Source organism: Danio rerio, chromosome 1 (genome assembly GCF_052040795.2).
Source record: "Danio rerio strain M-AB ecotype USA chromosome 1, GRCz13ab, whole genome shotgun sequence".
Lineage (NCBI taxonomy): Eukaryota > Metazoa > Chordata > Actinopteri > Cypriniformes > Danionidae > Danio > Danio rerio.
In genome coordinates, this window is record NC_141021.1 from 15,816,238 (window position 1) to 15,837,416 (window position 21,179).

The 21,179-nt window shown below is 36.1% G+C and overlaps 3 protein-coding genes and 1 long non-coding RNA gene across 7 annotated transcripts in view; 2 read left to right on the top strand and 2 right to left on the bottom strand.

Moving 5' to 3' along the window:
- LOC147846722 (serine/threonine-protein kinase pim-3-like) overlaps nucleotides 1–2,765 on the top strand; it is a 30,151-nt gene extending 27,386 nt beyond the window's left edge. Inside the window, exon 8 of one of the 2 annotated variants that reach the window (XM_087236943.1) lies at nucleotides 929–1,867. In XM_087236943.1, coding sequence (XP_087093069.1) covers nucleotides 929–1,011 — 83 coding nt within the window. In that variant the 3' untranslated portion in view covers nucleotides 1,012–1,867. Of the gene's footprint in view, nucleotides 1–928 lie in introns of both variants that reach the window. The other variant, XM_087236942.1, reaches the window with a different exon arrangement.
- Nucleotides 383–4,492, bottom strand: LOC147846723 (uncharacterized). Of its 2 annotated transcripts, XR_015476422.1 has the most exons (5): nucleotides 4,292–4,492; nucleotides 3,825–3,876; nucleotides 3,610–3,714; nucleotides 801–1,064; nucleotides 383–659 (listed from the first exon to the last, which is right to left on the bottom strand). It is a non-coding gene; the product is annotated as an uncharacterized LOC147846723 (long non-coding RNA). The 2 variants fall into 2 exon arrangements; XR_015476421.1 differs by lacking the exon at nucleotides 4,292–4,492 and having other exon boundaries at nucleotides 384–659; nucleotides 3,825–3,931.
- LOC141374986 (serine/threonine-protein kinase pim-3-like) lies at nucleotides 929–6,735 on the top strand. 2 transcript variants are annotated; one of them, XM_087236933.1, is made up of 10 exons: nucleotides 929–1,016; nucleotides 3,005–3,097; nucleotides 4,626–4,670; nucleotides 4,913–5,170; nucleotides 5,288–5,370; nucleotides 5,484–5,534; nucleotides 5,607–5,979; nucleotides 6,104–6,283; nucleotides 6,356–6,451; nucleotides 6,549–6,735. In XM_087236933.1, the coding sequence occupies exons 3-9, from the start codon at nucleotides 4,655–4,657 to the stop codon at nucleotides 6,445–6,447; spliced, it is 1,053 nt and encodes a 350-aa protein (XP_087093059.1). In that variant the 5' UTR covers nucleotides 929–1,016; nucleotides 3,005–3,097; nucleotides 4,626–4,654; the 3' UTR covers nucleotides 6,448–6,451; nucleotides 6,549–6,735. The 2 variants fall into 2 exon arrangements, with proteins under 2 accessions (XP_087093059.1, XP_087093058.1); XM_087236932.1 differs by lacking the exons at nucleotides 929–1,016; nucleotides 3,005–3,097 and having other exon boundaries at nucleotides 4,387–4,670.
- Nucleotides 6,736–7,953: 1,218 nt separating this feature from the next.
- On the bottom strand, nucleotides 7,954–14,064 carry LOC141385447 (uncharacterized). The gene is made up of 7 exons (XM_087238362.1): nucleotides 14,028–14,064; nucleotides 13,811–13,894; nucleotides 13,596–13,729; nucleotides 13,238–13,382; nucleotides 13,030–13,079; nucleotides 12,726–12,833; nucleotides 7,954–8,237 (listed from the first exon to the last, which is right to left on the bottom strand). Exons 1-7 carry the CDS (start codon nucleotides 14,062–14,064, stop codon nucleotides 8,064–8,066), a joined length of 732 nt encoding a protein of 243 aa, XP_087094488.1. The 3' UTR covers nucleotides 7,954–8,063.
- Nucleotides 14,065–21,179: the final 7,115 nt, after the last annotated feature.

Below are 21,179 nucleotides of genomic sequence, written 5' to 3' on the forward strand. Positions count from 1 at the left end.
GGTTGTTATTCCATTAAATGATCTTATAGATCTATAAAATATAAGTTTTGGTGGAGTTGTTGTGGTAATTTGCCCACAGTAGCAGTAAAACCTCTGAAATGGTGTACACATCTGATGATCTAAGACCTAGTTTTTTGTTTTTTTAATATTAGGAATGTTCAGAGCTCTGTTAGATGTACATTTGCATTCTACATTTCTGTTGTTGTAGCAGGGAGATGTTTGTTTTGTGGCATGAAAAGAGTTTAAGAACTTCAGTTTTAGCTGGGAGTACTACTGCATATGCACTCATGTGATTGGCTTAAAATTATATTAAACTGAGAGACCCAGAAACAACACTGAGTCCTTTCTGAGACTGCAAGTCAAATATTCTGAAAAAACATTTAACCTTTCTTAAATGTATTTACATTTTTAATCATTAAAAACTTACAATATTAGAATCAATGAAAATAGGATGCAGATGCCAGAACATTGTCATTAACACTCTTTTGAATCATATTTCTACTAAAGAACAATGACTTTAGTTTACTCTACTTTACATTCTGCTGGTTCTGACATCAGAATAAATACTGAAGTCTGAACTCTGAGCCTTTTTCATTCCTCTGCCTTTGTTGCTGTGTGGAAGGCATGTCTAATGAAGCATAACACACTTCTTCACCAGCCTGAAACAGAATATATTTAATTAAAATAATAAACAAATAAATAAACAAATAAATATATTACATTATATTGATGTAATTTATGTTGCTGCTAAACTATTGCGAATAATATATATTAAAATTATTCTCAAAATGTGCTCATACCTCAACATGTCTGTTCTCAGCCCCAGAACCTACAGAAACTTAACAAAAGATAAGAATAATTTACATTTTATAATTTGAGATATACATTTTTTACGAATAGCTGATGACCTGTAGTTTTCTTCTGACAGAGGCAGTAGACGCAGATGGAGAAGAGGAGAACACACACCGAACACACACTGAACAGCAGATTCCAGCAGAAAACACACTCTGATGCAGGTGATGTGGAGGTGCTGTTAAACCGTTCAGCACAAGGAGACTCTTGCTCTAAAATGAACAACAGGCCATTATTAAAGTGAATATATATTTAGTTATTATATTCATTTTATTTTATCTTAACTGATTACACACAATAATGAAAAATATGAGTTTAACACGGATGAATTTGCTAAAAGTGGTTGGAAAATCAGAAGTTAAAGATTCTAATATTAAATACACTATAAATCATCGTTTTACAAAATATAATGAATTTGCTGTTAATTTAATTTAAAGTATTATTAGAAACTAAGATACACTTTAAAAACTAATTATAAACACTTATTTTACTAATATACTTTATTAAATATACATTATTTCTGTATTTGAAGTCGGACTATGGCTGCAGGATTGTGTTGCTTAATTATTTGCAGGACTTTGCATTAATTATCGATAAAATTCATTCAAATAATATTGAAATAATAAAACTTTAGGTAAACATGTAAACTTATCATTAAAGCACAGCTATATTATGAAGAGATAAACTATAATTGACACTAATATTCGCTGTAATCCATAATCATCAAAATGAACTGAAATAAACACTTGAAATAAATTATTCTGAGTGTAATGAATGATTAAATAATTCCCCAGCACGGTTTAATTGAGAAAATATCTTTTGCAACACATTTTTAAACATAATATGTTAAATAAATAATCTCTAATAACTCCTGACACAATATTTTAATAGTTATTTTACAAGACACTAGTATTCAGCTTAAAGTGCAGTTTAAAGGCTCACTGGATTAATTAGGTTAACTAAAGTTAGTTTAATTTAGGCAAATCATAGGACAACAGTGTTTGGTTCTGTAGCCAAAAAAAAAAAAAAAAAATCTTACAGGGCTAATAATAATGTGCTTAATTTTTTGTTTGTTTTTATCAAAAACTGTTTTCACTTCAGCCAAACTGAAAAATAAACTTCACTGATCTGATAAGATCTCTTAGATCATTGTCACAAAGCACAGATTTTCCATTAGGCTTTCTTTAGTCTTGTGTATTGATTAATGTGCGCGAGGGCAACTATTGGTTTAATGAGGGAGTTTTCTGAGAGATGAAGAGCTGTAAAGTGAGTGTTCAATTACAAAAAGAAATGATTATACAAACTCAGTGTTTCCTTTTATTAACATTGACAAAACCGTATTACTTTAAAAGAAATATGATTATCAAAGCATGTCTTAGAGCGAATAAGCCCAACAGGATTTTTATATAATCGCCTTTTACCTTAATTTATATATAAAATAAATGTTTAATTAGTAATCACTACGGATGGGTTAGATTTTCAATATTCAATATTGTTCAGTAATTATTCAGCAGTAATTAAACATCTCTGTAGCATTTCCTCCTGCAGATGTGGTTCAGTCAGTTCAGCACTGCAGGGAGCTGTCCATTGTGCTGAATTTACTCCACACTAAACTCTCTTCTCACATTAAATTCATTATAAGTGTCTGATCAGTGAACAGGATACTGTCATTTCTCAACAACTAAAGAAGGTCTAATGTAGAAATTAAAAGATAATAGGAAATACAGCAGATGGATTTGCTTTATGAAAGGAAATTTTGTTGAATGATTATTACAATTTGGTTTAAATGTTGAATGTTGCACTCGTATATGTTGCATTGCTCTGCTCTTCTTTAAATAAATCAAACCTCAGTTGTGTGCTGTTTACACTGTCTCTGATTCATGGCACGTGTTTTAATAAATCAGACTTTTGCATCTTCAGTTTCTCATCAATTCCAAGTCATGAAAATAATAAAAGCAACATTTACAGCTGCAGCGTGCACTAAATATTTTCTTACTTTTCTTATTTCTGTTTTTGTCTAACCACAGTTTATCTCATGCATTGATGTGTGTATTGAGCATGCAAGATCACCAGCTTGACCACAAACAGTTTTAGGACATTCAGTCTGTTGCATGCCTGAATAAAAACACTTGTGGTTTGTGTTCTCGCCTAGCTTTTCACAGCAACTGCAACATCACTGCACCAGGAGCGTCAGTAAAGACCAAGAAGAAGAAGAAGAAACACAGCACTGAGCCTGAAAGCTGATGTACTGTAGGCTGCAAGCAGAATCCTTTATGACCCAGAGATAATTTAATATGAAAAATGTATATCAATATAATAAATGAATCATATTATTAATCATATTATTCATTTTATAAATAATTTTTAACTACATTCAAAAAATAGAAACCTGTTTACCTTTAATATGTTTACTTTAATTAACTTTGATATATTTTTACTACTGTAAACTGGTGTATAAAATCAGGCCGCTTCAATGCAGACTTTGCACCCTTAACAGAAGTTCAGAAGCTCAAATCACATCAAATCATCAAACGTAATGACAAACGAGAGATGTTTTTCTGAATAAAATACAATCTTTTTTTGTTTTAATATAAATGAACAAGGCTAGATAGGTTAGGAAAATTCTAGCAAACGTATAAGCTAATTGTCATTACAGACCTTGTGATAGTAATTTAGCTTATTGAAAGCTGTATATTAGTGATGAAAACAGCTATTTAGATTCATACAAACAGAAATAATGTATTTATAAACTTGCACCTTTCTGCTGTGGACGCCATCTTGTGGTCAGACGCGGGAACTCATTCGGCAGGTGAACTTTTGTGCTTTCTAGCCGTTGAGTGAACACAAAGTCCCTTAAAAAGCCTTCACATACATCCAAAAATAACGAAAACATTAATAAAACTTAATAATATTAAATCTGAAAACAAGAGCCAATGAAAAGTACATAAATATGACTGAACCATGTAGCCTACCAGATGATGATACAAACGGCCATGTGATCTGAAATCGTGCGTAGACCATAGACTGTAAAATATAGGCATAGACATAGAAATTGTGAACGATTTAATTTACTTTCTATTATTTACAATAATAAACTTTTTTTAACTTATATTCCTAATATCTACGTGAGCAGTTAGCACTGTACGTGTAATTAAACAGCATGCACTTACATTGCTTGGGCCACTAATAGAAAATATATGAGTCAATTTTATTATTTTAATTTAATTAATTCCTAAATAGCTGTACATTTTACAAAGTCAAACCTTGTCAAACCAATCTTGCTCATTTAGCATTATTATTACAGTTTCGTGAATTATAAATTAATTGATTTAAACTTCATTATTATTATTATTATAATTATTATTATTTTAACTATGTTTATTATTATTATTAATTATTTATTATTTATATGTTGAGATGAGATGAATCGTTTACTCACGTGATTCAGATTGGCGATTCAAATTGTGGTTGCTATAGCAACGCGTGTTATGATTTGACTCCATATATAAACACCGAGACTCGCCGCTATCTGTTGATTGAGGAGAGGCGAATTTCTGAGACATTTGCTGAGGATTACTGTGCTGATACTGCGATTCTTCAAGGAGACCAGAGAATTTCTGACAGAAGACTTTTATTTTACAAGGAGATCGACGCTCAGAGCTGAAATTATTCCTTTTGACACGTTTTGTTGCTCTTTTGTTGTGTTTATTTTGATTTTGATCTTGTTTTTATTGACATTTTTATTGATATTTGATCTTTGTTCTTGTTTTCAGGTTTGCTGGAGTTTGGAGGAGTTTGTCAGATGGGTGAAAACCGCAGTGAGTGTTTTAGTTTTTATTTGTTTATGATCAATCATGATATGATGTTGTGTAATGTTTGGGGAAATGTGATGTAAATAAACTGGTACAAATGAACCCATTTCAACACAACTGTTCCCCGATATAAGTGATCAGATGTCTTTTATTCTCTGTAGATGCAGCTACTAAAGTTAATTGTTGATTAATTCTTATAATCTTATGATAAACGTGATATGTTGTTGTTGTTGTTGTCGTTGTCTCAGGCCGCTCCAGATCCAGGAGTTCTGCTTTCATCCAGGCAGCTGTTCAGGACGTCAGGACACATGATGGTGATGGTGAAACCCAGACCGTGAGCCAAGAGCTTGATGGAGTTCTCGCACCTCTGCCTTCCCTGTTGGCCAAATCTGTGTCCACAGATCAGGGTAACAGGAAGAGGAAGCGGCAGAGCGGCAGCCAGCAAACACCAGAAGATGAACGTCCGTCCACCTCATCTAGAAGAGCTCTCAAACGCTCTCGCAGAGGTCAGAATGGCTTATTGAAGAAGTGATGATGATGTTTCAGTAATGCTCTTTTACAGTTTTCTCTACTGCTGCATGTTTTCTTTGAACACACATTTCTACTGCTCCTCTGTGTTGCAGACGCGTATGCAAAGGGCCCACTGCTGGGAGACGGTGGATTTGGCTCTGTGTTTGCTGGGATGCGCAGGTCTGATGGACTGCCAGTAAGTCGTTTTCTCCGCTCTTCATTCAAACAGCCTTTAGAAATCCTGATCTCAGTAAATGTGATGTGTGAGGATCAGGCAGGTGTGATTTATTATGCTTTATCTGTCTACAGGTCGCCATCAAGTATGTGTCTAAAGAGCGGACACAGAGGAGACTGAGAGTTGTGAGTTCAGTGTGAACCTGTTGTTGTGTTTGATGTTTCATTGGGTTCTGAATCCAATCGTTTGTCCTGCAGGAAGGTCAGGGTCGGCTGCCGCTGGAGGTGGCACTGATGACCCGCGTCAATTCAGCTCCTGCCTGCCCCAACGTCCTGCAGCTGCTAGACTGGTTTGACCGTCCCAGACGCTACATCCTGATCCTGGAGCGTCCGGATCCCTGCCAAGACCTCCAGAGCTTCTGTGAGGAGAACGGCTGTCTGGATGAGGGTCTGGCCAAGAAAGTGCTGGTGCAGCTGATCGCGGCTCTGAAACACTGCGAGAGCCGCGGAGTCCTGCACCGGGACGTCAAGCCAGAGAACCTGCTGATCTCCACAGAGTCCCAGGACATCAAGCTGCTGGACTTCGGCTGTGGAGATCTGCTCAAGCGCTCGGCCTACAAATACTTCGCAGGTGGGTTTGTGTTGCAGAAGGAAACACTCTGTGGATGTTTGTGAGCTTTTGATGATCCACCAAAGGGAATTTGTGTGTGCTGGAGTGTTTTGAACGGGTGTTTGTGTCTCCTTGTGTCTCTCAGGAACTATTCAATACGCTCCACCTGAGTGGTTCTGCAGACAGCGCTACCATGCGGGTCCAGCTACGGTGTGGTCAGTAGGAGTGACCCTCTTCAACATCCTGTGCAACCGTTTCCCCTTCGGAGGCTCACTGAGGGTCACGTCCAGGAGCAAACTGACCTTCCCCATAACTCTGTCAACAGGTAAGAGACTCACTGAGAGATCAGCAGAAGTGTGTTGCTCTGTGTTTCTGAACACGGTGTTGTGTGTATCAGAGTGCCGTCAGCTGATTGGCTGGTGTCTCAGTCCAGCGGCGGCTGATCGGCCCAGTTTGGACGATATTGAGCGCCATCCCTGGTTACAGTGAACAGGTGGCCAGTGACTTGACACTTATCTGAGTGACGCACTCATGGCTTTGATTGTGTTGTTAGGGTCAGTCTGGATTAATGATCTTAATGATTTGTGTAGGGTGAGCAGGAGTCACACAGGAAGTGCAGAGAACTGCTTCCTGATCACCTGCAGAATGAGGAGTGGGCATTAACTAATGGCCGACTCACCCAGGGCCGGGGCCCCTTTACCTGCACTAAGCCACCGCTTCAGATGAATTTAATGTTAATAGGGATTTTAATAATAAACGTATTATTTAGACAAATAATCCAGGTGTAGTGTCTTCCTAGAGTGACTGGAGAGAGCTCAAATAAAGGGAGAGTTCACACAGAAATCCAGATTTACTCACTGTTTACTCAAACTCAAGCGGTTTCAAATCTTTAAGAGTTTCTTGTTTTCTGTTTTGCACAAAATAAAATGTTTTGAAGAAGCTGAAAACCTGTAACCGTTGACTTTCATAGGATCAAAAACAAACAAGTCAATGGGTACAGCTTTTCAGCTTTCTTCAAAATATCTTCTTTTGTATTGAACAGAATAAAGAAACTCAAACAGGTTTGGAGCAAGTGAAAGGGAGTTAATGATACAGAATTGTTATTTTGGGGTGAACTATCCATTTAAGTCCTCTTAATGGAGGTTTTCATAATGGTTTTAAAATGAAGATTGCAGCTCTACTGACTGAGGCTAAAGGTGTGATGAAATATTGTTTTGGTTGTTATTCCATTAAATGATCTTATAGATCTATGATATATAAGTTTTGGTGGAGTTGTTGTGGTAATTTGCCCACAGTAGCAGTAAAACCTCTGAAATGGTGTACACATCTGATGATCTAAGACCTAGTTTTTTGTTTTTTTAATATTAGGAATGTTCAGAGCTCTGTTAGATGTACATTTGCATTCTACATTTCTGTTGTTGTAGCAGGGAGATGTTTGTTTTGTGGCATGAAAAGAGTTTAAGAACTTCAGTTTTAGCTGGGAGTACTACTGCATATGCACTCATGTGATTGGCTTAAATTATATTAAACTGAGAGACCCAGAAACAACACTGAGTCCTTTCTGAGACTGCAAGTCAAATATTCTGAAAAAACATTTAACCTTTCTTAAATGTATTTACATTTTTAATCATTAAAAACTTACAATATTAGAATCAATGAAAATAGGATGCAGATGCCAGAACATTGTCATTAACACTCTTTTGAATCATATTTCTACTAAAGAACAATGACTTTAGTTTACTCTACTTTACATTCTGCTGGTTCTGACATTAGAATAAATACTGAAGTCTGAACTCTGAGCCTTTTTCATTCCTCTGCCTTTGTTGCTGTGTGGAAGGCATGTCTAATGAAGCATAACACACTTCTTCACCAGCCTGAAACAGAATATATTTAATTAAAATAATAAACAAATAAATAAACAAATAAATAAATTATATTATTTTTATGTAATTCATGTTGCTGCTAAACTATTGCGAATAATATATATTAAAATTATTCTCAAAATGTGCTCATACCTCAATATGTCTGTTCTCAGCTCCAGAACTTACATAAACTTAACAAAAGATAAGTATAATTTACATTTTATAATTTGAGATTTACTTTTTTTATGAATAGCTGATGACCTGTAGTTTTCTTCTGACAGAGGCAGTAGACGCAGATGGAGAAGAGGAGAACACACACCGAACACACACTGAACAGCAGATTCCAGCAGAAAACACACTCTGATGCAGGTGATGTGGAGGTGCTGTTAAACCGTTCAGCACAAGGAGACTCTTGCTCTAAAATGAACAACAGGCCATTATTAAAGTGAATATATATTTAGTTATTATATTCATTTTATTTTATCTTTACTGATTACACACAATAATGAAAAATATGAGTTTAACACGGATGAATTTGCTAAAAGTGGTTAGAAAATCAGAAGTTAAAGATTCTAATATAAAAATACACTATAAATCATTGTTTTTTAATACAATGAATTTGCTGTTAATTTAATAAAAAATATTATTAGAAACTAAGATACACTTTAAAAACTAATTATAAACAGACTTATTTTATTAATATATTTTATTAAATATAAATTATTTCTGTATTTGAAGTTGGACTTTGGCTGTAAGATTGTGTCACTTATTTATTTGCAGGACTTTGCATTAATTATCTTTAAAATTAATTAAAATAATATTAAAATAATAAAGCTTTAGGTAAACATGTAGACTTTTTATTAAAAATTATTTTATTAAAGCACAGCTACATTATGAAGAGATAAACTGTAATTGACACTATTATTATAATAAATGACACTATAATTTACACTGTAGATGTTTGCATGTCTCTTCATCAGCTGTATTAGAAACACATTTAAAGGATCTGACTACACAAAACAAAGCAATGAAAACAGCAGTTGTTTCTCACCCAGGACAGACAGTCTGCTCGTCTTCTTTCCATATTCATACTCAATGTTTGGTTTGATTCATCGTTCATCTTTATATATTTTTGTTTCTCTTTTCCCACAGTAGTAAAGTCCCTCATCAGAGACACTAACATTCTCTATATGCAGATCATAAGAGGACCGACATGCATGCACAAATAAGAATGTACACACTGGAGGCATGTCTAGGTGTCAAAACCGCAAATCATTTGAATACATTTGTGTGCTCACTACAAAAACTGCACACAATGCACATATATAATCACATGGCTGTGGTTTCCTGTGTTTCCTACAAGCAAACAACTTACCTTAAAGATAAGAAGATTACAAATATGGTCGTCCTGTGTGATAATAATGGGGTCTCGTTGGAAAATGCAAAAGATTTTAAAATTGTGTTGTATTATTTTTTTATTATTACCACCACTACTAATATTGTCATTCTTATTATAATATAGTATTATAAAATTTAAAAATACAATTGACAATAATGATGAGGATTATTATTATTGAGATACTTTAATCTTTAACTTCAACTATTATTTACTTTAATCTGTTGCACAATAAATGAAATTGGCCTGAAACTTTGCAGATATCAAACAAACACACTTTGCATACAGAAAGACAAGTTTAAAGATCAACGAAGGTGACTTTGAATATTTTTTGCTGTGCATTAAAATATATTTTATAAATTAAAACACAGACAACTAACTTGGTGTTTAACTCAGAATGCTTGTTATGGGACGCGGTGAAATTACTAAAAATAAAATACCTCAAACTTGTCAGAAGTGAAAACTTATATTTTGTTAAATGATTGAATCTGCTTTTTATCCCTTAATTAGAAACAACATAACTAAGATAAGTAATTAACATATATGGACTGTTTTATTATATAATTTGTATTATTTTTGTCTCTTTTCCTTTTAATCAAACAATTATTTGTATTGGTCATGTAAGGGTCATATATTAACTGAACGTCTACTGTTGTGTGCGAGTGCTGTGCATACTAATTAGCATTTTTGCAGAAGTAGATAGATGCGGGTCCAAAATTAAATTCAGCTCTGCAGAAACTTCCTGTCTGAAGAGAGGTGTAAAAACTGAACACAGAGCACAGAAAGTTGTATGCTTTTTTTTTTTTGTTGTGCAGAGAATTCGTAGAAAAAGAGGAAGTATGTCTAAGGTGCGGCCAATGGAGGCCTGAACAATGACTGACAAATGACGAATTTCATTAAACTCCACCTGTTCTACATCAGCTGCTTATATAAGTTGAAGAAGTCGGGAAAAGAGGGTTGTTGCGCACCTCCCTAATGTAACTTCTGCATTGCTTTGAGGATAACAGAATTCTGTGAATCGAATTATTCATTTGTATCCAATAAATTGTTACGATTTTTGACATTCAAGAAAAACCTCTCCTGACCTTTTTTCTTGAACACGCATGGAATTGATTGTATGTTCCAACAGGACTACCCTATGGACACAAAAGTTTATTTTTGAGTATTTGGTATTTTAGATTCTAAACACTTCCATCTTCATGCTCACTTGAATACTTGGTTCAAATAGGCCTACAGGATATACTGCATGTTATTATACAAGTAGTCAAGTGTAAAGACTGGAAGTGTGCTCAAGACTGAATTTCTGTCTCCATGTCGTGAACATCTAAGAGTAAAATAAAACTGCAGTTCCAATGATACTGATAAACAACCACAATCTCATGTTTAAACCTACTTTGTACTTTTCATTTTTATTTATTTATATGTTAATTTATATTAATTCATCTCTTGAAATGAATATGTTCCTCATACATGTTCCCTATCTTTATTACAAGATTTATGATTTGCCAAACACAATTAGAGACACCCAATCAGTTCACAACATGAATTAATAAAACACATTCACTTGGTTTACAGCAGTCACATAAATGAAATATAAAAATGTGGAGTGTTTATAATTTTAAAGAAATGTTCACAGATTTTACATCGGCAAGCCCATACTGCCCCTTTAAGCCACCAGTAAAACTAAACAAACCGACGACTGATCACTAAAATCTCAGAGTCTCGGAGGCAAGTATATGAACAATGAGAAGCATCTAAACAGCATTACAAAGTAAAAGAAAAGGAACTTGCTATTTGTGCTTCATACTGAGAGATGCAGTAAATGTGTGCAGTAAATTTCTCATCCATCAGAGTCTACAGAAGAACTTTCGCTGTACATCAAGCTTTTGCAGACACTGCATGCATACAAACCAATCTGACCACAAACTCAGCACATGAGCATTTACACACACTAACCAGCCTCTGTCCGGTCCTGTTCATGTCTCATGCACACACGCACTAGGCTGAATGGAAACATTTGTGGTTAACAATAATCGTTTATAACACCCTTCCTTAACAATAATAAATCATATTCATTTTACAACATACAGACAGGACACTTGACCCAAACACGTTGATCATTTGATCATTTAAATATTTGATCAGATGTGATATAGGCTTCTGAATAAGAATGAATTGTAAAATAATGTATCTTATACTGAGGAACAAATTAATTTGGAATTTTTTTTGAAAATTATTGTCTAATGGTAAAACAATACAAAAAATCAGATCAACGATATGGTCGCCCAGTTTAAAAGAACTGCAAACACTTTAAACTAGACATCATTTCACACAGGAAACATACTTCAACATCCTGTCATTCAGACCCTTACAGTAAACCATTTTTAATACATGACAAAAAAAATTATAATGCAATTTAATAGAAAACAGCGTTGTTACTTTACAGGTTAGAGTTTGTCAGCAAATTAAATAATATAATAATAATAATAATAAGAAGAAGAATAACACATTTGTTATCTTGTGTCATTTTAATATTGTATATTAACAACCTTGTATCATTGCATTTTACATGGTTAAATGAAACGACATTTTGCTCACTTGTTTGGAAAGTATAAGAATGCAGTCAGGGGTGTAAAAAAATACTCAACTAGAAATTTTAATTGATTATTGTTATACTAAAGTATTATTATTTTTTGTGACTATTTGTGCTTTTACTTGACCACATTACAGAAAAAAACTGTACTTAAATGAAAAAATGGTTTACATTTTATTTTTCTTCACCTATAAAATGAAAAACGCACAATTAAAAATGTTTAAATTTTAAAAAAATCACGTTTTCTCAATAAAATGTATAGTTTTGTGTTTGAGAAAACCTGCTAATGACATTTCTTCCAAACAATATGTTATGCATAAAATATTAAAAAGTACCATATACTATCAGATGTGTTTATATTAATTTTAGAAGAGTCGAGATCTTCAGAAGAGTTGAGAAATCAGTATTTGTTGGACACACAACAAATGCTAACGTGTTATTCCGACCAATCAACATTTTCTTGTTGTCTAAAGTAAAAATATTTTTGCTCTGAAATTTAATAAGAAACGTTATCAGATCTTAAAAGTATGAAACAAACAAAAACAATTCAAGTGTTCTCTTAACTTTTTTAAAAGCAGTTATCAATTAGCTGAATTAGCTTAGCAGAAGCACAAGACTAAATGCAAATGAAAATCTTTCATTAGAGTTTTATTCTACATTTTCCTCACATTTTTATTTGGTTGATGTACTTTTACAAATATTATACTTTCTGTAAGTACAATTTAAGTTTTTTTAAAGTTGACACAAAAAATTATAATATTAAAATTATAATGTTTAGTCTTTTTTTCTGCTGCATTCTTGCACTTTTAACTGAGTAAAGCTTTGTACTTTTACTTAAGAATCATTTTGAGTAATTTTATATCCCTGAATGCACTTCAGTTGTTGTTTTTAAACTCTATTCATTTTCTGTCCTGACCTGAGCATATGCACTGAAGTCTGAACACTGCACTCGCTTTGTCTTGCGTTGATTCTTTCTTCTAGTCTTCACATCTAAAGACGCATAGCACACCTCTTCATCTTCACCCTGGAATAAAAAGTACATGACATAATATTCAGGTCTAAACCCTAAGCTGTTTTATTAACTGTTCTCTCCAATTATTCTTTATATATTACCTGTTTAACATTCTATAGCTTTTATCAAACAAATATTTTTCAAAAGCACATCAGATAAATACAGACTGAGTGTCCATAATGAACGTGAGTGTTTGTATTGTTCATACCTCAACTGTATTTTTTCTTTTCGGTTGGACTTTTTGATCTGTTACAGCATCTAAAACCCAATAACATTAAATCCAGAAATCACTTACATGCAGTACTTCAATGGTTTAATTAATAATGCAGTATAAAACTGTGCATGCAGGCATCACTAATACAAGGTATGCAGACTGAGAAAGGCTGTTGATCTGTATGTTAAAATGTATGAATTACCTGTAGTTTTCTTGTGACAGAAGCAGTAGATGGAGATGGAAAAGAGGATAGAGAAGAGGAGAACACACAGCGAACACACACCAAACAGCAGATTCCAGCAGAGAACACACTCTGAGACAGCAGGAACAGAACAGGACGTCTCTTTCTCAAGATAAAACAAACACAAATGTATTGATACATTTTGATTAAATGATAGCTTCATCATTGGTGAAGTGTTCTTAAAGATCTATCTGTACACAATGATGTAATTGATACATGATCAGATTTTTTTCACACCTGCTACAGAAAGATGAGTTGTTCGATTTCCATATCGGTACATAGCAGATCCAGAGATTTTGCTTTTTTTATCCTTATTTACCCCATTTTCTGTTTTTACACAGTAGTACAGGCCCAGATCAGAGACACTGATGTTAGCAATATGCAGATCATAAGAACTGCTGGAGATGTTGTGGATTAACCTGAAACGCATATCCAGGTTCCATTTTGCGAAATCTATAATGAGAGAGGGCTGGTTTTTATGAGAACAGGTTCTTATCCATATGATCATGAAACCAGTAGGTGAAGAGAGATCACAGTAGAGAGTGATGTTTTCTCCTGGTCTGACTTTCATCTCCACTTCTTCTCCAGAGATTTTTCTCGGACTGCACAACAAAACAGCTGTAAAGTAACAGTGCAAAGTAACTTTATAAAACAACTATAATACTTGTACCACCATACAGTTATGCATTACTTTATTAACAGTGACATTCACTTAATTAAAATTAAAAATATAATTTGATTTTTTTCTTACACATCAGCAGGATGAGAGTAAGTCGTGGCGTCTCCATGTCAGTGAGTGATTGTGAGTAACTGACACTGGTGAGGGTCTTAATGCACACAAACAGCTCTGATCTGATTGTCTCACATCAATGGAAACTTTTACATTGGGTTATTGTGTGTATATACAGGGGAAGGACAGTGTTAACCAATCAGGTTTTTTTTTTTTTTTTTGCTGTGACATCAGGTGATTTGTAGCATCTGATTGGTTCACAAATAGAGACATCATCAAATCATCATCATCACGCAGATACAGTGTGGAGGTCAAATATAATCTTTTGAATGACAGATCAGTGTAGCATCACAAAAACTTACTTCACACACAAACTTGTGATTTACACTTCAATTGGAGGCCCTAGCCACAAATAATATAATAATTGCACAGAGAAATGATTTTGTTTCAATCACATTCATAGGAGTTAAATATAATGACAGGCAATTTACATAAAAGAGCAACATAACTGATGTGGATGCTAATACAGTATAGTTACTATTAGAGTTATCTTTATAGTTATCATTCTTTGTTTTGATGACACTCAATTCAGTAGCATGTCAACATGACTGTCAAAACAGGAAATCGCAGCTTTAGACCACTGAGAGCCAACACCTTTGTTACAGATCCTTCACAGCTCTAAGTTTATCACTGACCAAAAGTATTTCCTTTAGTTGTTGTGTAGTTTCATATGCTGGTTACGGTGCACATATCTGCACAGGAAGCTTGCTTTAATAACTGTGTTAGTGTTACTACAAAAATATAGCTGTATATCTTTTTGGTTTTGTCTTACTTATTATCTCAAACACATTTCTGAAATGGTTCAGGAATAATGTGAAAAGAACTATAAGTCTGAAGCCGTGATCACACAGCCCCATAGACTTCCATTCATACATATGCAAAGGCAGCAGACCAAGAATGCAACCTGAGCGAGACCATCAGAGGATCAAAACATGACCTCTCTGTACAGAAACTTGAAATATGGGGCAATAGTGAGCAATAGCAAACTCCACACAGAAAGGCCTCCTGGTGCAGCCGGGACTCAAACTAGCGACTGTGCTGTGAGGTGAAAGCGCAAACCACTGAGCCTCCAAGCTACCCCTTGTCACAATCACCAGCGATCGTGACTCCTAAGATCACTGGATCTCATTTACAATAACTTAAATTACTACAATTCTGCCATTTCTGGACTACATTTTCATACATGCACTCCGCTCACAGACACACATGCTTCCTCATTCTGCCTGATTACACTTGCACCACCTGAGGATTGTCAAAGACTGATTACACACACTATTTAAGCAGCACACATACTCATTCACATTGCTGAGTCTTGTTATCTGTAAACTAGCACTACACTATGGATCCAGCATTAATTAAAATCATGTGCCTGCGTCAGTGAGCACGGTCAATTGAAGAATATGTGGAGGACTTTATTAATCTGGCACATTTAACATCACTGGATGAGGTATGCCTGATGATATTTTTTCATGGTGGGCTATCTGAGCCATTATATTCAAAGATGTCATTAAATGATCCTCAATGATACAGTGTACAGCAAGACCAGATGACAACAGGGCTTGCTGTAAACCCCACTGAAACATTTATGCTGGCATCACTATCACTCCTGTCTCCTGAACATCAGTTACCTGACAAGATGGCCGCCTCCAGTCCTCCAGCTCACGAGATGGCCGCCTCCAGTCCTCCAGCTCACGAGATGGCCGCCAGTCCTGAGTCTGTTCCTTTTACCGAAGGGCCATCGCCAGAGCCGCTACTGCTGACTCCCCCAAAGCTGCCAGAGTCGACGCAGACGCCGCCAGAGCTGCCAGAGTCGACGTTACCACTAGAGCCACTACTGCTAGTACAGCCAGAGCCACCGCCGCTGCCAGAGCCACTGCCGCCAGTACAGCCAGAGCTGCCAGAACCACTGCCACTGCCAGAGCTGCTGCCACTGCCAGAGCCACTGTTGCCAGTACTCCCAGAGCCGCCACCACCTGAGCTCCCTAAATGGCTGCCGCCTGAGCTTCCTGAATGGCCACCGCCACCGCCTGAGCTTCCTGAATGGCCACCGCCACCGCCTGAGCTTCCTGAATGGTCGCCCCCACAGCCTCATGATTCAGGCCCTCTGCAGTTTCACTCTCCAGGTCCTCCGCAGCTCCACGCTCCAGGCCCGCCTCAGCTATGTGTTTCAGGAACGCCCCCGCTGCATGGTCCTGGCCCTCCAACCCTCCCCCTGTTCTGCCTCCGCTCCACCTCCCGCCTGAACATTATTAGAATCGTCTGAAGCCACTTGTTAGTGGGGGGGTTCTGTCACAATCACCAGCGATCGTAACTCCTAAGATCACTAGATCTCATTTACAGTATCTTATGGACTACAATTCTGCCATTTCTGGACTACATTTTCATACATGCACTCCGCTCACAGACACACATGCTTCCTCACTCTAACACTTGCACCACCTGAGGATTGTCAAAGACTGATTACACACACTATTTAAGCAGCACACATACTCATTCACATTGCTGAGTCTTGTCATCTGTATAGTAGCACTACAACGCATTTTCCTAGTCTTGTTTTCCTGTGTTTTGACCTTAGCCTAGTTTGTCTTTTTGTCTTTGTCTGCCGCCTGCCTTACGACCTTTCGCCTGTTATTTGACTACGATTCTGGACTGCCTCTATACATCTGTTTGCACCAGTGTTGACCATTGCTTGCCTGACCACTGAATAAACCTGCATGTGGATTCTACTTCAGTTGTCTTTGTCACTCCCCGTGTTACGCCCCTACACCATCATTTATGGCAAAATGACACAGGCAAAATGACACAGGTTGCCCCCTAAACCTAATAACTGGTTGGGCCACCCTTAACAGCAACTCCAACTAAGCATTTTTTGATAACTTGCAATGAATTTGTTAGAGCTGTCTGTTATCTTTGCAGAACTGTTTTAATTCAGCCACATTGGAGGGTTTCGAGCATAAACTGCATTTTTAAGCACATGCACTACATCTCAGTTGGATTCAGGCCCGAACTTTGACTAGGCTACATCAGATGTGAACTTGCTGGTGTGCTTTAGTTCATTGTCCTGCAGCAGAACTCAAGTTCACTTCAGCTTGAGATCACTAACAGATGGCCAGACAATCTCTTTTAGGATGTTTTAGTACACAACCGAATTCATGGTTCTGTTTATCACAGCAAGTCTTCCAGGTCATAAAGCAGCAAAACAGCTCCACACCATCACGCTATCACCACCACATTTTCCTGTTAGTATGGTGCTCTTTTTGTGAAATTTGCTGTTATTTTTATGTAACACATAATGGGACACACCTTACAAAAAGTTAATTTTTTTCTTGTCAGTCCACAGAGAATTTTTCTAAAAGTCTTGGGAATCATCAAGATGTTTTCTGGGAAAACTGAGACAAACCTTTATATTCTTTTTGCTCAGCTGTGGTTTTCGTCTTCAAACTCTGCAATGCAAACATTTTTGCAGTCTCTTTCTTATGGCGGAGTCATGAACATTCACCTTAACTGAGGGAAGAGGCCTACAGTTCTTTGATGTTGTTGTGGGGTCTTTTGAGACATCTTGGATGAGTTGTCGCTTCTCTATTGGGGTAATTTTGGTCAGCCGTCCACTCCTGGGAAGGTTCGTTACAGTTCCATGTTTGCTATTTGTAGACACTGACTCTCACTGTGGTTCACTGCAGTCCCAAAACTTTCAAAATCTATAACCTTTTCCAGACGGATAGATGTCATTTCATTTCTTTAACATTTGTTTTTGGATCTTGGCATGATGTCTAGCTTTTGAGTATCTTTTGGTTTCCCTCTCTTTGTCAAGAAGCTCCTATTAAAGTGATTTCTTGATTGCAAACAAGTGTGGCAGTAATCTAGCCTGGATGTGGCAAGAGAAACTGAACTCGGCTGTGATAAACCCCAGTTAAGTTATGTTTTAACAGCAGGCACCTTGTTCTGCTCTTACAGCTCTTGGTCCTGTCCCCCTTGCCACACAGACATTTCTTAAAAAACTGAGCAAGTGTCCATAATGGACATGAGTGTTCGTATTGTTCATACCTTGACTGTTTTTCTACATTGATGCCTGTCTATTTGATGTTGCAGCAATCAAAGTTCATCAAATCTGTTTCATAAGTATTTCTCTATGTTGTGTTCAGACAAAGATGTCCCAAAGTAAGACTGCAGGCTGTTGATCTGTATATTAAACTGTGGAAATGTAAAAGATGAGTGTGAATTTGTGTGCAAATGTAACTTCTGTTTATCTTATTGACAGATGTGTTATTGACATTATGTGTGGTATTAAATAAGCTGTGTTCACACAATTAATATTATTATTTACACATCCACACACTAAAAACACCACTTATTGGATTAACAATTATTTTAAATTAAGGGGTTGCAAACTATTTATTTAGGCTGAATTTAAACAAACATATGAAGTTGACCATTGCTAAATTTAATTTGTTTGTTTGTAAATTCAGCTCATATAAATTCATTCATTTATTTTCCTTTTCAGCTTAGTCCCTGTATTAAACAGGGGTCGTCACAGCAGAACGAACCGCCAACTTCACCAGCACATGTTATTACCCGGTGGATGCCCTTCTAGCCGCAACCAAGCACTGGGAAACACCCATGCACTCTTGCATTCACACACATACACTATGGACAATTTAGCTTACACAATTCACAAATCAGCAACCTTCTTGCTTTGAGGTAACAGCGATTTGCACTGCGCCACCGTGTCGCCTCTCATATAAAAAGTTTGCAACAATTTTGCCAAAATCATTTTTTCTGTGCACCACATATAAAACATTAACAACACAGTTAACAACACTGACGACCATCTTGCAATCTAATGAATCCTCTGATACTTTAAAGCTTTTAAGCATTTAAGTGTGTATAGTGAAAGAATATTGTATGAATGCTAATATAGCTAGTTATCAATACAGTTATCTCTATTAGCTTTCTTTATATGATCAAGAACTAATTCAGCAAAAACAACATCAAAACAGGAAACTAAAGCTTATATTTAGAGCACTGAGAGAAAACACTGCAAGTATGCAGCACTTATATATATAGTAGAGCTAATAATTTAGCACATTTCCATCATTAGAGGTTATGCAGAGACAATGTTTTTAAGTTCATTCCTTTTAAAAGAAATGGTCTGCATGCCTTGTTGATCAAAACAGAGCTCACTGACAAAACTACCTCACTGTCTATTAAACCAGGCAGCAAAGTGTATTAATTTGTGAAGATTACCTGTAGTTTTCTTCTGACAGAGGCAGTAGACACAGATGCAGAAGAGGAGAACACACAGCGAACACACACTGACCAGCAGATTCCAGCAGAAAACACACTCTGAGACAGCAGGAGGACTGGAGGTGCTGTTCAAGAGCTCAGAACAGGACGTCTCTTTCTCAAGATGAAACAAACACAAATGAATCAATGAATGTTCATTAAAATATGTTTGTTCTGTTTGTCTTGCTTCCTGGAAAGCTCCAGAAACTACATAATCAGAGACAAAACAACTAGCAGAAGTTATTTCTTACCGGCAAAAGAGAGACGTGTTGTTCGGTTTCCATTATACTACACTGCAGATCCAGAGATGACGCCTCTTTCATTCTTATTGATAGAGTTTTAACATTTGCACAGTAGTACAGTCTCAGATCAGAGACACTGATGTTAGTAATGTGTAGATCATGGGAATCGAATCTCAGAGCAGTTCAAGTATAATTATACTTACACATGAGTGCGATGAGAGTAAGTCGTGGCCTCTCCATCGCAGTGAGTGATTGTGAATTACTGACACTGCTGAGGGTCTTCATGCAGACCAGCGGCTCTTATCTGATTGGTTCACGTCAATGGAAAGTTTTACTTAAAAACATCCTGCGTCAGGAGGGTTTGGCTTTCCATTTGGGTTATTATTTGATGTCCAATGAACAGTAAAATATAGTGTTGACCAATCTCAGCTGTCTTAAAAATGTCTTTGTGATCAGGCACTTGATTAACTCATGAAATAAAAGAAGTCAACAGGAAATAAAAATACTGCTCAAACCTTTCATCAGTAAACAGAGACAGATTTAGCTTGTATGAACACAGATAGAGTCGCATCAGAAATGTTTGATTATAATCACTAAAATTTGTCTGTTGAACTGAAATGAAATATTAGAATAGATCTTTTTCTATGTGTTGCTGCTGTAATTGAGGGTTTTTATGTTTGTTTTGTTAATAGGTCAAAACTGGAAGTGATGAAGGAACAGCATCTGAACATGTCAAAACAGGAAACCCACAAGCCCCGTTCAGAGCCTGTACAGTTCATCCTCTTCACATTAGCGTTTACACTTCACTGATCTGATAAGATCTCTTAGATCATTGACACAAAGCACAGATTTTCCATATATAAAAATGTTTAATTAGTAATCACTACTGATGGGTTAGATTTTCAATATTCAACATTGTTCAGTAATTATTCAGCAGTAATTAAACATCTCTGTAGCATTTCCTCCTGCAGATGTGGTTCAGTCAGTTCAGCACTGCAGGGAGCTGTCCATTGTGCTGAATTTACTCCACACTAAACTCTCTTCTCACATTAAATTCATTATAAGTGTCTGATCAGTGAACAGGATACTGTCATTTCTCAACAACTAAAGAAGGTCTAATGTAGAAATTAAAAGATAATAGGAAATACAACAGATGGATTTGCTTTATGAAAGGAAATTTTGTTGAATGATTATTACAATTTGGTTTAAATGTTGAATGTTGCACTCGTACATGTTGCATTGCTCTGCTCTTCTTTAAATAAATCAAACCTCAGTTGTGTGCTGTTTACACTGTCTCTGATTCATGGCACGTATTTTAATAAATCAGACTTTTGCATCTTCAGTTTCTCATCAATTCCAAGTCATGAAAATAATAAAAGCAACATTTACAGCTGCAGCGTGCACTAAATATTTTCTTACTTTTCTTATTTCTGTTTTTGTCTAACCACAGTTTATCTCATGCATTGATGTGTGTATTGAGCATGCAAGATCACCAGCTTGACCACAAACAGTTTTAGGACATTCAGTCTGTTGCATGCCTGAATAAAAACACTTGTGGTTTGTGTTCTCGCCTAGCTTTTCACAGCAA

Bases quoted from the DNA above. Each gene is read 5' to 3' on its own strand.
- LOC141374986 (XM_087236933.1), top strand. The intron at 5,535-5,606 runs GTGAGTTCAGTG...TTTGTCCTGCAG, and splicing joins CACAGAGGAGACTGAGAGTT to GAAGGTCAGGGTCGGCTGCC. The intron at 5,980-6,103 runs GTGGGTTTGTGT...TGTGTCTCTCAG, and splicing joins GGCCTACAAATACTTCGCAG to GAACTATTCAATACGCTCCA.
- LOC141385447 (XM_087238362.1), bottom strand. From the start codon at position 14,064: ATGGAGACGCCACGACTTACTCTCATCCTGCTGATGT. The intron at 13,080-13,237 runs GTAATTCATACA...ATTGGGTTTTAG, and splicing joins CTGTCACAAGAAAACTACAG to ATGCTGTAACAGATCAAAAA. The intron at 8,238-12,725 runs GTCAGGACAGAA...TGTTCATTTTAG, and splicing joins ACTTCAGTGCATATGCTCAG to AGCAAGAGTCTCCTTGTGCT.